This window comes from Trachypithecus francoisi, unplaced genomic scaffold, assembly GCF_009764315.1.
Source record: "Trachypithecus francoisi isolate TF-2019V2 unplaced genomic scaffold, Tfra_2.0 Lachesis_group12, whole genome shotgun sequence".
NCBI classification, from domain to species: Eukaryota; Metazoa; Chordata; class Mammalia; order Primates; family Cercopithecidae; genus Trachypithecus; species Trachypithecus francoisi.
In genome coordinates, this window is record NW_022681457.1 from 15,822,036 (window position 1) to 15,839,354 (window position 17,319).

General features: G+C 49.4%; 1 protein-coding gene across 5 annotated transcripts in view; it reads right to left on the minus strand.

Moving 5' to 3' along the window:
- SPTBN4 (spectrin beta, non-erythrocytic 4) overlaps positions 1-17,319 on the minus strand; it is a 117,578-nt gene that overhangs the window by 19,380 nt on the left and 80,879 nt on the right. For all 5 annotated transcript variants that reach the window (XR_004440579.1, XM_033224963.1, XM_033224965.1 and 2 more), the window contains 6 exons: positions 8,155-8,379; positions 7,276-7,365; positions 3,284-3,562; positions 3,063-3,193; positions 1,450-1,654; positions 337-717 (listed from right to left, as the gene is read on the minus strand). Coding sequence is in view for 4 of the 5 variants with exons in the window: in XM_033224963.1 (XP_033080854.1) it covers positions 337-717; positions 1,450-1,654; positions 3,063-3,193; positions 3,284-3,562; positions 7,276-7,365; positions 8,155-8,379 (1,311 nt within the window). In the remaining variant the exon portion in view is untranslated. The remainder of the gene's footprint in view (positions 1-336; positions 718-1,449; positions 1,655-3,062; positions 3,194-3,283; positions 3,563-7,275; positions 7,366-8,154; positions 8,380-17,319) is intronic.

Genomic DNA, 17,319 nt, shown 5'->3' on the forward strand with positions numbered 1-17,319 from the left:
AGGTGGGTCTTAAACTCCTGACCTCAGATGATCCACCTGTGTCGGCCTCCCAAAGTGCTGGGATTACAGCATGAGCCACCACACCCAGTAGGAAGCTGTTTAGTATCTGTGAGACCTTCTGTACCACTTTTCCCTGCCACTACCTGATTTCTATATACCATTCCATCAGTCCATTTTCTATCTCCTCCATTATCTAATTTCTTCCTGGTCTGTAGTATGCTTTCTGTCTGTGCCACTGCCTAATTTCAACCTGCTCCACAGCCTGATTTTTGCCCACTCTGCTGCCCACAGCTGTCTGGGCCCTTCCACCTGTCCCGATGGCCACCGGAGCCCCACCTGGGACACGAGGAGCTGCAGGTCATGCTCAAAGGCTCTCAGGGTCCGCTGCATGGAACTGGCGCTGGGTCTCGGCTCAGGCGGGGTGGTCAGGCGGGGCAGCCGCCTCCGCTTCTCCTCAATCTGTCCCTGAAGCTCTCGGGCGTCACTGAAGAACTTATGAAGCTCCCGAGAGGCGGCCAGCAGCTGGGCCCGTGTGCCCATGAGCTCCAGCAGCTCAGCCCAGGCCTCATTCAGCCCGTCCTTCCACTCGGCCATGGTGGCCGCTGCTGTATGGCCACACTCGATCAGCTCATCCACCATCTGGTTCACAGCTGCCAGCCGCTCCCGCCCTGCCGTGCCTGTCTCGCTGGCGAACTCTGAGAATTTCTCCTGCAGCACCTGCCATCAGGAAGTCAGGGGTGGGGGAAGGGGTACAGCAAAGTGAGCAAACGGGCAGCACACACCAGCCCCCTCCAGCCTACCTTTTTTTTTTTCTTTTTGATACAGAGTCTTGCTCTGTCACCCCGGTTGGAGTACAGTGGTTCAATAGCCACTCACTGCAACCTTCACCTCCCTGGTTCAAGCGATTCTCCTGCCTCAGCCTCCCAAATAGCTAGGACTACAGGCGTGCGCCACCACACCCAGCTAATTTTTTTGTATTTTTAGTAGAGACGGGGTTTCACTATGTTGGCCAGGCTGGTCTCATACTCCTGACCTCAAGTGATCCACCTGCCTAGGCCTCCCAAAGTGTTGGGATTACAGGCGTGCGACACCACACCTGGCAGAGACTACTATTTTGTGGCAGGTAAGAATAATAAGAATCATCATCATCATCATAAAAAATAATATCTAACACTTACTGAACACCTAGCAAGAAAAGTAACAAAATAGTAACAATAAAAATAACAATAAGTAACAATAAAACAATAAGCTGATAACAGTAACTAGCACTGTGAGGCACCACGTGTGCCAAGCAGGGTCCTCAGTGCTTTACATCATATTAACTCATTTGTCTCACCGCAGAGCCATGAGGTGGGTGCTGTTATTATCCTCATACTACAGATGAGGAAACGGAGGCCCAGAGAACCTTAGTGGTAGCTCCTGGTATCACTTATTACTAATGATGCTCACCGAGACGTGCTCAAAGTCCTGGCCGAGCTCCGGTGAGCCAGCCACCACCTCCTTCTCGGCGATCCAGTGCTCAAGCTCGCTCACCTGGCGGCTGAGCTGGTACAGCCAGTACTGCTGTTCCAGAGCCACCCGGCGCTCCTCACCCAGCTCCTTGAGCGCCACGTACAGGCGGTCCACCTGAGACTGCCGCCGGCTGATCTGCTCACTGATCGGGGACATGGAGGGGCAGGGATGGACCCCTGAGACTGCTGGGGCAGAGCGTGACCCCCCTAAACCCCCTCCCCAAGACAGGGCTGTGTTTCCTTGGAATCTTCAGACAAGGCTGTGTCCCCAGGTAGAGCTCTGTTTTCTTTTCTTTTCTTTTTTTTTTGGAGACAGGGTCTTGCTCTGTTCCCTAGGCTGGAGTGTGGTAGTGTGATCACAACTCACTGCAGCCTCCACCTCCCATGCTCAAGCTATCCTCCCATCGCAGCCTCCAAAGTGGGACCACAGGTGCGTGACTCTACACCTGACTAACTTTTTGATTTTTTTGTAGAGATGAGGTCTCACTATGTTCCCTCTGTTCTCAAACTCCTGGGCTCAAACGATCCTCTTGCCTCAGCCTCCGAGTGTTGAGACTACAGGCGTGAGCCACTATGCCTGGCCAGGACTGTGTTTTCTGCAAGTCTTGGGTTCAGACAGCCCTGCATTTCAGTATGCAGGGAAAGCTGTGCTTCCCTAGATGGGTAAGCTCACCTCCATCCAGCCTCACCTAGTTTCTTTTTTTCTTTTTCTTTTTTTTTTTTTTGATGGAATTTTGCTCTGTCGCCAGGCTGGAGTGTAGTGGCATGATCTCGGCTTACTGCAACCTCTGCCTCCCAGGTTCAAGCCATTCTCCTGCCTCAGCCTCCCCAGTAGCTGGGACTACAGGCATGCACCACCATGCCAGGCTAATTTTTTATTTTTAGTAGAGATGGGGTTTCACCATGTTGGCCAAGTTGGTCTCCAACTCCTGACCTTAAGTGATCCGCCCACCTCGGCAGCCTCACCCAGCTTCTATCTCAGTGTCACGCCTCCCTTATCCAGGAACCTGGGTGGGACTCTGGACTCCCAAGTTGGGTCCCCAGCCAATTCACCCCACCTCTAGCCCCAATCGCTGAGCCCACTTGCACAGAGGTCTCTCTCTCTGTACCTCCTTTCAGATTCCATCCCTGGTCTAGGCCTGGAGCTCAGCACCCGCCTACACCAGGAGGTCTCCAGCCCCACCCCCATAACCAATCTCAGCACAGGCTTTTCTGTCCTCCCAGACACTGGGTAGAAAGAGCCCCTTGCTTGTCCTGAGCAAATTCTTCTCTGCCCCAGTCCTAGACATCACCTCCTCTTTTCTCCCCTGACGAGGTGCCCCCAACTACACTCATATCCAGGTGTTCCTGGCCCCACCCTCTCAACCATCTCTGGGCCGTGTCCCCCCATTCCAGCCAGCCCACTTGCCAAATCCGAGGGCTCCAGCACACAGCAAGGAGGACCTCTCCCACCCAACGTCCAATTCCAGCGCTGCGCTCCCAGCAGCGAAGCTTCAGGTCCTGCTGGACCATTCCTGTGAACCGGCCACGCCCCCGTCCCCGCCCGCCCACCTGTCCGGGTGCCCCATCTCCAGCAGCGCCCGGCACTGGCGCGACAGCTGAGCGATGCTTTCCTCATAGTTCTCCACGCCTTGCTCCAGCTGCAGGTGTTTCTTGAGCAGCTGCAGGGTGCTCTGTTCGTCCTAGGGGCACAAAGCGCCCACGATGAGGCGGCAGCGGCGGCCCCGGGCTCCAGCGCCCCCAGGCCTTCCGCACCCCCAGCTCGGGCGCACCTTGCCCTTATCCTCACTCATCATGAGCAGCTCCTGCTCGCCCAGCCACGCCTCCACCTCGGCCACGTCGAAGTAGTACTGCTCCACCTGAAAGGCGGCGTCCAGCGCCTGCTGCCGTCGCTCGGCAGCCTCCCGCAGTCCGGCCCAGGCACTCTGCAGCTGCTCCAGGCCCCGGCGCACGGCCTCTGCCTCTGGGCTGCGCAGCGACGACAGCACGCCGGCGCGCTCCAGCACCTCCTCCAGGCGCGGCCCGTGCGCCTGGATCTCCCGCCGCAGGCCCTGGGGGGTGGGAGGTAGCGTGATGTGGGTGGAGAGGGGACGTTCGAGGCCCTGCAAGACCACATGCTCCTCTGCTACTGGCACGGCCCATGGGACAGTTAACAAGCACCCCCAGCTCGCTTACCACGTGCCAGGACCATGTAAGCATTTTACTGATACTCCCTCAATCATCATAACCCTATGCTGCAGGTGGGAACACAGGCACAGAGGGGCAAGGTAGGGAGCCCAAGAACAAGCAGCCAGTGAGGAGTGACAGGATTTGAACACAGAAGACTGGTTCCGGAGACTGTGCTCTGAGCTAAGACGCTTGCTGACCCAACATCGGCCCTAATACAAAAACCCTGCAGCTTAGCAGCCGAGGTATCATTTATATATGGTGAAGTACACAAATCTTACGTATACGGTTGCACACATATGTACAGATGCATACACCGGTGTGCCCAGATCAGCATGCGGAACACTTCCACCCCCCAGAAGGTTCCCTCAACCAGCTCTGTACTTGCAGAGTACCTTATTTAACTTTTTGTGTGCCTTCACCTCATTTAACTTTTTGTGTGCCTCAACTGGTAAACAAAGATAATAACAGCCAGCATGTCCTCTTCTTATTTTGCTTTTTTAGAGACAGGGTCTCACTCTATCACCCAGGCTGGAATCCAGAGGCACTACTGCAGCTCACTGCAGCCTTAAACTCCTGGGCTCAAGTGATCCTCCTGCCTTAGCCTCCCAAGTAGCTGGGACTACAGGTGTGCACCACCGTGCCCGGCTATTTTAAAAAATATTTTTGGATAGATGAGGTCTTGCTATGTTACTCAGGCCAGTCTTGAACCCCTGGCCTCAAGCAATCCTCCCACGTTGGCCTCCCAAAGTGCTAGGCTTACAAGCATGAGCCACTGTGCCTGGCCAGCCAATACTTCTTGAGTATCTGCTACTCTGCTACCTGCCAGGTGCTTTGCTAAGTAAGAGCTTTACATAACATAGCCCCACACCTCCTCACTCCCAACCTATGGAGCCAGACATTACCATCTCTGTTTTACAGATGAGAAGATTGAGGCAAAGAGAGGGTGAGGGATTTGCTAACGTCACACGGCTAGTATCAGGCTGAGATGATCTACCTTGTGGGGTTGTTGTAAGGTGATAAACTATGGAGCACTTAGAACTGAGCCTGCATGCAGCAAATGCATATTTGCAGCTATTTTTTGCTTAACAGCCCCTGTGTATCCACCACTCTCACTGCACACACAGCTGAGCTCCCTCAATTTTAAGTACTAAGTGCATTTGATCAGTTTCCTCAACCATGAGGATACTGTCAACACTGTTGACAGCCAAGAGTATTTTTGTCAAGACAGGAAAACAAAATCTCAGCAAAACCCCAGTCTCTTAAAGAACTCCACCTACTGCAGAATGATCGGGAACCTTCCAAAATAATCTGTGGACCTACCTCCCCACCATCCTTCAGTGTCCTATTCTTCCAACATACACTGTTTGGTGAAATGAGGATAATGACAATATCCACCTCATAGGGTTATTGAGAGGACTAAATTAAATAATCAGCATAAACCCTAACACAGTACTTAGCACATGGTAAATCTTTTTTTTATTTTTTGAGACAGAGTCTTGCTCTTGACACTCAGGCTGGACTGCAATGGTGCGATCTTGGCTCACTGCAACCTCTGCCTCTCAGGTTCAAGCTATTCTCCTGCCCCAGCCTCCCGAGTAGCTGGGATTACAGGCACGTGCCACCATGCCCGGCTAATTTTTTGTGTTTTTAGTAGAGATGGGGTTTCACCGTGTTAGCCAGGATGATCTCGATCTCCTCCTGACCTCATGATCCACCCACCCCGGCCTCCCAAAGTGTTGGGATTACAGGTGTGAGCCACTGCTCCTGGCCTTAATTTTTTTGTATTTTTAGTAGAGACGGAGTTTCACCATGTTGATCAGGCTGGTTTTGAACTCCTGACCTCAGGTGATCCACCTACCTCGGCCTCCCAAAGTGCTGGGATTACAGGCATCAGCCACTACACCTGGCCAGCATATAGTAAATCTTTAATCGATGCTTTTTTTTCTTTTTTTTGAGACAGGGTCTCACTCTGTCACCCAGGCTGGAATGCAGTGGTGTGATCTCGGCTCACTGCAACCTCTGCCTACTGGGTTCAAGTGATTCTCCTGACTCAGTCTCCCAAGTAGCTGGGATTACAGGCGCCTTCCACTACGCTCAGCTAATTTTTGTATTTCTGGTAGAGATGGGATTTCCCCATGTTGCCCAGGCTGGTCTCAAACTCCTGGGCTCAAGTGATCCTCCCGCCTCTGCTTCCCAGAGTGCTGGGATTACAGGCTGGAGCCACCGTGCCTGGCACAATGCCTTATTATTATTATTATTCCTCTCTTATGTGTCTTGCTTTAGGCTTTGGTGAAATAGTTGCTTTGACCAAGGAGTTCCCCTGCTATGAAGTTTGAGAACCACTGTTCTAAACCAACTCTACTTATTTAGATGTGGAAACTGAGCCCCAGAGGGATGAACAGAGATTCAGAGACTTTTTAGGAGCTCAAAAGCCCCCTCCCCCCACCTTGCTCAGGTTAGCAGACAGTAGTACCCTCTTGCTGATTCTCTCTGTCCTTCATCCCTATGGGTGTTTTTTATTTGTTTTGGGGTGTGTGTGTGTGTGTGTGTGTGTGACAGAGAGAGAGAGATAGGGTCTCATTCTGTTGCACAGGGTGGAGTGCAGTGGTGTGTTCAAGGCTAACCACAGCTTTGACCTCTGGACTCAAGGGACCCTCCCTCCTCAGCTTCCGGAGTAGCTGGGACTACAGGGGTACACCACCACACCAGGCTAACTTGATGGTTGTTTTACTTTTTCCTTGTCCAATAGCCATTCCTCTTCCTTCTAGTCTCAAGCCGCTGATTTTCCTTTGGAGAACCCCCCTTGCCTCCATCCAGCCTTGGTAATTAAGCTAAGGCTGATTCCAGCAGCAGGTTCCAGGGGAGGGCGCCTAGCCAGGCCAGCCCAAGGAGCAGTCTGAATCCCCATCCGTCATGATTAGTTCCGGGATGGGCATGGGACGCCACGTGCATGGTGAGCCAATGAGAGTTATTCCTGGGACTACTGCTGACATTATTGAGAGGGGGAAATTCTCTTCAGTTTTGCTGGCGGGAGGTAAACCTGAATCTATTGGAGGCCTTTTACCACCAGGAGAGGAGGACTGGCCTAAGAAGAAAGCTCATGCAGAAAAACAAACAGGCTGGGTGCGGTGGCTCACGCCTGTAATCCCAGCACTTTGGGAGGCCGAGGTGAGTGGATCACTTGAGGCCAGGAGTTCGAGACCAGCCTGGACAACATGGTGAGACCCCCATCTCTACTAAAAATACAAAAATTAGCCAGGTGTGGTGGTGCACACCTGTAATCCCAGCTACTTGGGCGGCTGAGGCAGGAGAATCGCTTGAACTCAGGAAGTGGAGGCTGCAGTGAGTGAAGACTGTGCCACTAAACTTCAGCCTGGATGACAGCAAGGCTCCATCTCAAAACAAACAAGCAAACAAACAAAAAATACAGCCCAGAGTCATGAAAATATATGGAAGCACCTGGATCTGCTGTCCACAGTCTTGTTAATTCCAAAAACCAATAAAGTCATTGTTTTGGCTTTAACCACCTTCAGCTGTTTTCTATCACGTGTCTCCAGATGTGTCCTAACTCACTCCCTCACCTGGCTCTGCTCACCTGGTTCTTTTTGATGTACTGCTGGACCGCCTGCAAACCGTTGCCTCGCTCTGTCTGCATGGCCAGTGGCAGCCGCTCCTGAACCCATGCCTGGAGAGGACACAGGAAGCAGGTCAAGGGGAGAATGCATCCAAGAACTGCTGCATCGCAACTAAACTTTAAACCTGCATGGTATCCCAGGCCCTTCCTTGCCTAACAGCCCAGTCGAATCTTTAGCCTCCTCCATTTTTTTTTTTCTTTGAGATGGGATCGAATCCCCAAGCTCAAATAATCCTCCCACCTCAGCCTCCCAAGTATCTGGGACTACAGGCGCCATCACACCTGTCTCAGTCTCCTCTGTTCACATACTCTGTCTTGCTCTCTGCACTTAAGCCAGGCTCACACTATTGGCCTTTACACATACAGGTCTTGTTTCCTATCATATTCCTAACCACCCTGAATTGTCACTGTCTGGGGACAAGTCTGTTTTCCCAGTTGGACTTTGAGTCCTCTGGGACACAATGGGGTCTGCCTTGGCCACCCCTGTGGCCCCAGTATCATCCACACACCGGGTTGGGGCCAGAATGATCAACTGAGTGAGCAAATTAGTGAGCAAATCAGGAAGTTGAGTGATGGAATGAGGAAATGAACAGAAGAGTGAATGAGTGAATAAATAATAAGTAAATAAATGAGTGGAGGCAAAAACAAACAATGGATGAGTGAATAAATGAGTGACTTCATGAACAAATCAATGAATGATTCAAAGTGAGTAAATGAATGTGAATGAATGAATGAGTGAAGGGCTGAGTGCATCTTTCAGCGTATGAGTGGGAGGGTCTCAGCCTTCTCCATCTTCGGCCCCGTCCCCCGCCCCGCCCCAGGCCCCTGCGCTGGCCTCACCAGCTCGTCGTCCAGGTCGTGCGCCACCTGGTGCAACTCCTTGGAGGCCAGCAGCAAGCGGCGGCGCTCCTGCAGCGGCTCGAGCAGGCGCACCAGGCGCTCGCCCACCGCGTTCTGCCGCTCGCCCACCAGCTCCTTGCTGGCCGGCTCCAGCGGCAGCGCCGCCGTCTGCGCCTGCAGCTCTCCCACCTCGCGGTACCACTCCTCCACCTGCGACTCCATGGACTGTGGGGACAGAGGCAGTATCAGTGGGCCCCACCCACCCTCCTGATCCTGCTGTGGTTCTCCAGTACCCTTATGGTGACAGCCAGACCCCTCATTGGCCCACCCTTCCACCCTCTCCTTGCTCAGTCGCCTCCAGGAGCGATGCCCTCCGCATGAACCCGCATCACACTAAGCTAATCCCTGCCTCGGAGCCTTTGCCTTTGCTGTTTCCTCTGCCAGGCATGCTCTTCCTTGTCAATCAGATTTTAGCTGGAGTATGACCTTCTCAAAGAGGCTTACCTGACCCAGGAACTAAAGTGGTCCATTAAATCACTAATTCTCAGAACAACCCTTCAAGGTTGGTAGTCTCCCTGTTTTACAGAGGAGGAAACTGAAGCCAAGAGAAGTTAAAGAATTTGTCCAAAGAGTCAACTTTCCAAAATTATTATTATCAAATATAGTAATAATTTTTTGTTAACGAATTTTTTTTTTCTTTTGAGACGGAGTCTCGCTCTGTCGCCCAGGCTGGAGTGCAATGGCACAATCTTGGCTCACTGCAACCTTCACTTCCTGGGTTCAAGCAATTCTCCTGCCTCAGCCTCCCGAGTAGCTGAAATTATAGGCACCTGCCATCATGCCCAGCTAATTTTTGTATTTTTGTGGAGATGGGGTTTCACCATATTGGCCAGGCTGGTCTTGAACTCCTGACCTCAGGTGATCCGCCCACCTTGGCCTCTCAAAGTGCTTGGGATTACAGGCATGAGCAACCATACCTAGCCGATTTTTTTTTTTTTTTTTTTTTTTTTTTTGTAGATGGATGAGCAAATCAGCCTGGGCACTGTGTCGTCCAGGCTGGAGTTCAGTGGGCAATCTCAGTTCACTGCAACCTCCACCTCCCAGGTGCAAGTCATTCTCGTGCCTTGGCCTCCCCAGTAGCTGGGACTACAGGCACCTGCCACCATGCCTGGCTATTTTTATTTATTGATTTATTTGTATTTTTAGTAGAGATAGGGTTTCACCATGTTGGTCAGGCTGTTCTCAAACTCCTAACCTCAAGTGATCTGCCCACCTTGGCCTCCCAAAGTGCTGGGATTACAGGCTGAAAAAACATTTGATAGTAAAAATTTATCAAAAATAAATACAAAGCTATAGTGATTTGGATGGCTGCTGTGTCATAGGGATAGACAGAAAGTGCAAAAGCAGACCCAAATACACAAGAAAATTCATGTGTTTCATAGATGCCAATGCAAATCCCCAAAGGAAACGATGGATTATTTAATGAATGGTCATGGGCCAATGGCTAACCAACTTAGCTGGATCCTTTCCTTGCTGTTTGTACTGAAAACAATTCCAGATGGATTCAAGACTTAAATGAAGTAAGTAAATCCATAAGGCACTAAAAGAAAACCTGGGCAAATGCTTTTATAATGCTGGGATGGAGGAAAATCTTTCCAAGCATAAAAAAACATAAAGGGAAAGATTTATAAATTTGATCACATAAAAATACTTCTGCATCAGCCAATAGACATATGAAAAAATGCTCACCGTGACTGGTCATCAGAGAAATGCAAATCAAAACCACAATGAGATACCATCTCACACCAGTTAGAATGGCAATCATTAAAAAGTCAGGAAACAACAGATGCTGGAGAGGATGTGGGGAAATAGGAACACTTTTACACTGTTGGTGGGAGTGTAAACTAGTTCAACCATTGTGGAAGACAGTGTGGCGATTCCTCAAGGATCGATCTAGAACGAGAAATACCATTTGACCCAGCCATCCCATTACTGGGTATATACCCAAAGGATTATAAATCATGCTGCTATAAAGACACAAGCACATGTATGTTTATTGTGGCACTGTTCACAATAGCAAAGACTTGGAACTAACCCAAATGTCCATCAATGATAGACTGAATTAAGAAAATGTGGCACATATACACCATGGAATACTATGCAGTCATAAAAAAGGATGAATCTATGTCCTTTGTAGGGACATGGGTGAAGCTGGAAACCATCATTCTGAGCAAACTGTTGCAAGGACAGAAAACCAAACACTGCACATTCTCACTCATAGGTGGGAATTGAACAATGAGAACACTTGGACACAGGGCAGGGAACATCACACACCGGGGCCTGTCATGGGGTGGGAGGAGTGGGGCGGGATAGCATTAAGAGAAATATCTAATGTAAATGATGAGTTAATGGGTGCAGCACACCAACATGGCACATGTATACATATGTAACAAACCTGCATGTTGTGCACATGTACCCCAGAACTTAAATTAAAAAAAATTTAAAAATACTTCTGCATCAACCAAAATTTCATAGAGTTAGAAGGCAAATGAAAAACTGAAAAAATTGATATATATTAGAGCAAGGAATTAGTTTATTTAACAATCAAAGAATTCCCCTCCATCCTGCTTCCTTTGTCTTCATAGTGCTTACCACCATCAGACAACTCTCTTGATTTGTGTGTATGTGTGCTTTGTTTTTTGACAGGGTCTTGCTCTGTTATCCAGGTTGGAGTGTGGTAGTGAGATAATAGCTCACTGCAGCCTCAAACTCCTAGGCTCAGGGGATCCTCTTGCCTTAGCCTCCCAAGTAGCTACAACTACAGGCACACACCACCATGCCCAGCTCATTTTTGAAATTTGTCATAAAGATGGGGTCTTGCTATGTTGCCCAGGCTGGTCTTGAATGCCTGGACTCAAACTATTCTCACATTGGCCTTCCAAAGTGCTGGGATTACAGGTGTGAGCCACTGCACTCAGGTACTTGTGTATTTTTATTGGTCCCCTGCTTCCAGAATGTGACCCACATGATGGAAGGGGCTCTGTCACACTCACTGCTGTATTCTTGAAAACCTAGAACAATTTCTGGTACACAGTAGGCCTCCAATTAAGATTTGTTCAGTGCATACATGAATGATATCAGCAAAAAAAGGTTGCCCAAAAAGAGAAATGGGCATCAGATGTGAACAGGCAACAGACAAATAAGCATATGAAAAGATGCCCAGTCTTATTAATCAGCTGGAAAATAGAAATTAAAACAAGATATCCTTTTCTTTTTTCTTTTCTTTTTTTTTTTTTTTTTTTTGAGACGGAGTTTCACTCTTTTTGCCCAGGCTGGAGTGCAATGGCATGGTCTCGGCTCACTGCAACCTCTGCCTCCTCGGTTCAAGTGATTCTCCTGCCTCAACCTCTCGAGTAGCTGGGATTACAGGCACATGTTACCATGCCTGGTTAATTTTGTATTTTTAGCAGAGATGGGGTTTCACCATGTTGGCCAGGTTGGTCTTGAACTCCTGACTTCAGGTGATCCACCCACCTTGGCCTCTCAAAGTGCTGAGATTACAGGAGTGAGTCACTGCGCCTGGTCAAGACATCCTTTTCTACACATTAGGTTGGCAAAAATGTAAAACACTTATAGTATCTAATGCTGGCAAAGATCCTGGGAGACAGGCACACTCAGCCACTGTCAGTGGTGGTGTAAACTGGTAGAGCCTTTTTGGAAGGCAATTTGGCAGGTCTTTGCATCAAAATGCAAAATACACATCTGCTTGACCTAGCACTTGCACTTCTAGGAATATGACTAAAGAAATACTGTCATAGGCCAGGTGCAGTGGCTCACGCCTGTAATCTCAGCACTATGGGAGGCCAAGGCAGGTGGGTCACAAGGTCAGGAGTTCAAGACCAGCCTGGCCAACATGGTAAAACCCCGTCTCTACTAAAAATACAAAAATTAGCTAGGTGTGGTAATGCATGCCTATAATCCCAGCTTCTTGGGAGGCTGAGGCAGGAGAACTGCTTGAACTTGGGAGGCAGAGGTTGCAGTGAGCTGAGATCGTGCCACTTCAGCCTGGGTGACAGAGCAAGACTCCATCTTGAAAAAAAAATTTAAAATAATAATAAAAAAAATTTTAAAGAAGAAAAAAGAAATACTGGCACAGATGCACAAAGTTGTAGTCACAGCAGAGTTTGTAATGGGAAAAAAATTGGAAGCAACCTCAATGCCCATCAAGAGAGAAATGGTTAAGTCAGGTGCAGCAGCTCATGCCTGTAATCCCAGCTACTCAAGAGGTTGAGGTGGGAGGATTGCTTGAGCCCAGGAGATCGAGACCAGCCTGGGCAACATAGCTAGACTCCCTCTCTTGAAAAAAAAAAAACAAACAAACAGTAAAATGGTTAAACAAATCCAGACCAATATGGAATAATAGCCAAATGTTACTGTTAAGAAGAAAAAGCATGCGGGGTGCGGTGGCTCACGCCTGTAATCCTAGCACTTTAGGAGGCCGAGGCGAGTGAATCACCTGAGGTCAGGAGTTGGAGACCAGCCTGGTCAACATGGTGAAACCCCATCTCTACTAAAAATACAAAAAATTAGCCAGGCGTGATGGCAGACACTTGTAATCCCAGCTACTTGGGAGCCTGAGGCAGGAGAATCACTTGAATCCGGGAGGCAGAGGTTGCAGTGAGCTGAGATCATGCCACTGCACTCCAGCCTGGACAACAAGAGTGAAACTCCATCTCAAAAAAGGGAGGAGGGAGGAGGAGGAGGAGGGGGATGAGGAGGAGAAGGAGCAGCAGCAGCACAGCAGAAGCAGAATATAAATTTGTAGTGGATTGCACATGCATAAAAATTCCCTGGAGTAAACAAGAAGTTCATAACAGATGGTACTTATTGGGGGGATGAGAACTTAATGAATGGGGTACAGGGATGAAGGGGATGGATAATTTTCCCATGGGATTTCCCTAGAGGTTTTGATGTCTTAACCATGAAAATTTATTTATTCAAAAATTGAAATTAAACATGAAAAGCAAATAAAATAAAAACACTAAACATCCATATAGGTACACTTGTAAATGCACAGAAGGAGGTCTAGATGGATGCACACCAAATAATTGAGGCTCCCTCTGGGATGTGGGATTGCGAGGCAGATCGCAGTGAGACTTTACGTTCTACTGAAGACTGCTGGGTTAGTACAAATTTTCCCAAAAGAATGTATTTATATATTACCCTTGTAATTCTAAACAGATGGAGGAAAGCTAGAGAAGAAAACAAAATAACAATTAAAAAATTAAGTGGTAGCAGATTATGGCAAATGACTGCAAAACAAAACCCCAAACTCAAGAACCAAGCCAAGACTTCTTGTTTCAAGGTTCTGTAGTGCAGAGTTGTTGGTTTTGCCTGCCCAGAATCCATCCTCTCCTTCCAAATACATCAAAACTCACTCTCAGGTCCTGAGCTTCCTGAAGGGCAAATGAAACCTAGAGAGCCATGGGTAATCACATGACACAAGTGGGGCCAATCAGAACACTGAAAACACCCTGGTCACAAAGATTGGGTCAGAGATGAACATGTGACCTCAGATGGGCCAATGAAAACTCTTCCCACTTTTTCTTTTTTGGTAGAGGTAGGGTCTCACTATGTTGGCCAGGCTGGTCTCAAACTCCTGGCCTCAAGCAATCCCTCCCATCTTGGCCTCCTAAAGTGTGGGATTACAGGTGTGAGCCACTGTGCCCAGTCACTGTCCCCACTTTTTCCAGGAAAGTGTGTGTGCACAGAAGAGATACTCTCTTTCCCATGGACTTCCTAAGTTGGGAGGAGATAGGTCAGGCATCCTGGGGTCATCCTGCCAACGTCTGGGACTCCCTGACAATGAGGTCAACACAGAAGAAAGTGGTGCTCAGAAATGAAGACAAGGAGATCTGTGAAGACATAATTTGAGTTACTGATCACCCCTCAGACCCTGAGCCAGCATCTTCATAAACTGAAGACATAATTTGTGAATTATGAAGACATAATTAGCCGAGATTGTGCCACTGCACTCCAGCCTGGGCAACAGAGTGAGACTCTGTGAAAGAAAGAAAGAAAAGAAAGAGAGAAAGAAGGAAAGAAAAAGAAAGGAAGGTGGAGTCCCTTGCCTTGAGTCACAATAGGGCAAGGACTGGGATGGTATAAGCCCCTGAATCTGCACTCCTCTTCCAGGCCATGCTGAGCTGGATACAAAAACATGAGACAGAGAAGTAGAACACGGGGAGGAGGGTGTTTCCCTGGCCAGAGAAAGAGCTTTGCTTAGGGTGGGGGTGGGCCTGGAAAAAGTGTGGGGTCCCCAGGGACAGAGCCTCGCAGCTGCAAAGCCTCTAGTGCATTTTCTCAGATGGCAGGAGACCAGCCCCCACCCCTCCAAGCAGGAGCCTGCGGCCGAGGCCGACCAGCTGGCCAGGTCCCTGAGGGCTGGGGAGCCGGGACTTGAGACTCCACCATCTGGCTTCTTGGTCAGGAAGCACAGCCTGGCAAGAGGCCCCAAGAGAGGATTCTGGGTCATGTGGCCAGGACCTGGGAGGTGGACTCCCAGGGAGCCTGCTGCAGCAGGTGTGGTGGGGGACAAGGGAGAGGACACAAGGAGGATATGAGGAACAAGGGAAGGAGGCAGAGACAGAGAAGTCAAAGAAAAAGAGACAGAGAGACTGGGGTGATGGCTCACGCCTGTAATCCCAGCACTTTGGGAGACCGAGGTAGGCAGATCACCTGTGATCAGGAGTTCAAGACCAACCTGGCCAACATGGTGAAACCCTATCTCTACTAAAAATACAAAAATTAGCCGGGCATGGTGGCTCATGACTATAATCCCAGCTACTCGGGAGGCTGAGGCAGGAGAATCACTTGAACCTGGGAGGCAGAGGTTGCAGTGAGCTGAGATTGCGCCACTGCACTCCAGCCTGGGTGACAGAGTAAGACTCTGTCTCAAAGTAAACAAATAGACAGAGAGAAGGGAGTGAGAGAGTAGGACAGAGAGGGACACAAAGGGAAGAGAGAGACACAGAGATGAGGACGGGATGACAGAGAGAGGCAGAGAGGCAGCGATGAGAGGCAGAAACTAAGGGACACAGAAAGGCTAAGGGACAAGGACAGAGACACAGGCCTGGAGAGAGGCTGAGGGGGACAAATGGCTCACATAGCACACACCACTACACACCTCAGACCCCAAGCCAGCACCTCCCCCAGCCCAGCCTGGCCCCAGTGCCCTCAGGGTGGATGGGACAGCCAGGAAACGTGCCAGGCTGGATGGCAGCCGACCCCCCTCCTGTGTATGCCCGAGGGGATAGTGGGGCCTTGGCAGGTCCCTTCCCCAGTGGCAGCTCCTGAGGGGCAGCTGGGCTTCATCTGGGTGCCATGGCTCACACAGTCACTTCTTGCCTCGGGCTCCCTCTGCTGGGAAAAGGGTCAGGTAGTCTCGTGCTGGAGCCTGCCTCCGGTACCCATCACTGTGTGACCCCAGGGCTACTCCCTTGTCCCCTCTGGGCTTCAGCCTCTCCCTTGAACAATGGGGACCCCCATCTCATGGTTTGCTGGGCTTGGTCGAGATTGAACCCCCTGCGGGGAGGGAAGAGCTAACTCTGTACTCTGGCTAAAGCAGGAGGCCCCAACTCCTTCCTCTAAAACCTAAATAGTACAAAAGAGGGTCAAAGATGGTCAAGCTCACCAGTTGCATTAGAAAAAAATGCAAATACACACACTGCAGTGAGGTACCACTTCCTAGCCATCGGACTGGGAAAAATCTAAAACGTCTGACAATACCAAGTGTTGGCAAGGATAAGAGGAAACAGGAGCTCATGTGGACTGCTGGGGAGAGAGCGCTCAGCCACACAAGGACCTGGGCAGGCAATCTGGCAAAAGCAAGTGAGCTAAAGATGGTTCTAACTTTTAACACTATAAAAATATTTCATTTACCACCTTCAAATTACTTCTTTTTTTTTTTTTGAGATGGGGGTCTCACTCTGTCTACCAGATTGGAGTGCAGTGACACCATCACGGCTCACTGCAGCTTCAACCTCCTAGACTCAAGTGATCCTCCCAATTCAGCCTTCTGAGTAGCTGGGACCACAGGCATGTGGATCTTGCTATGTGGCCCAGGCTGGTCTGGAACTCCTGGGCTTAAGCAATCCTCCTGCCTTGGCCTCCCAAATTACTGGGATTACAGGCATGAGTCACTGTGCCCAATCATCCATGTTGCCTTTTTAAAACGTGTTTTGGGGCCAGGCACAGTGGCTCATGCAAATAATCCCAGCACTTTGGGGGGCTAAGGCGGGAGGACTATTTGAGCCCAGGAGTCTGTGACCAGCCTGGGTAACATAGAGAGACCCTAGCTATTAAGAAATAAAAACATATTAAAATTAAAAAGCAGCATGGGGAGGGGTAAATGCCCCAAATGGAATATGAACAAAAACAAATGAAGTAACTGTGTATCACATAAGTAACATAACCAAAGTGAAGGTGAAAACTAGCTTTTGAAAACAGTAGAGTGATGATGATACGCTCTCAGATTTAGGACAGTTCAAATTAAAGACTGGCTAGGCATGGTGGTTCACACCTATTATTCCAGTACTTTGGGAGGCCGAGGCAGGTGGATCACTTGAGGTCAGGAGTTCGGGACCAGCCTGGCCAACATGACGAAACCCCATCTCTACTAAAAATACAAAAATTAGCCAGGCATGGTGGCGGGTGCCTGTAATCCCAGCTACTCAGGAGGCTAAGGCAGGAGAATCGCTTGAACCCGGGAGGCGGAGGGTTGCAGCGAGCCAAGATTGTGCCATTGCACTCCAGCCTGGGCGACAAGAGCAAAACTTGGTCTGAAAAAAAAAAAAAGAAAAAATTAAAGACCTGTGAATAAATATTGAATCTTAGATTTGTTGGGTCAGCAGTTCTGAAACCACTTAATGTATTATATCTTTTCACCTTCACAATGTCCTTATGAGGTCAGAAATATCATTATGCCCATTTTACTGAAGAAGAAAATGAGGCACAGCCGGGCGCGGTGGCTCACGCCTGTAATCCCAGCACTTTGGGAGGCCGAGGTGGGTGGATCCCTTGACGTCAGGAGTTCGAGACCAGCCTGGCCAACATGGTGAAACCCCGTCTCTACTAAAAATACAAAAATTAGCCAGGCTTGGTGGC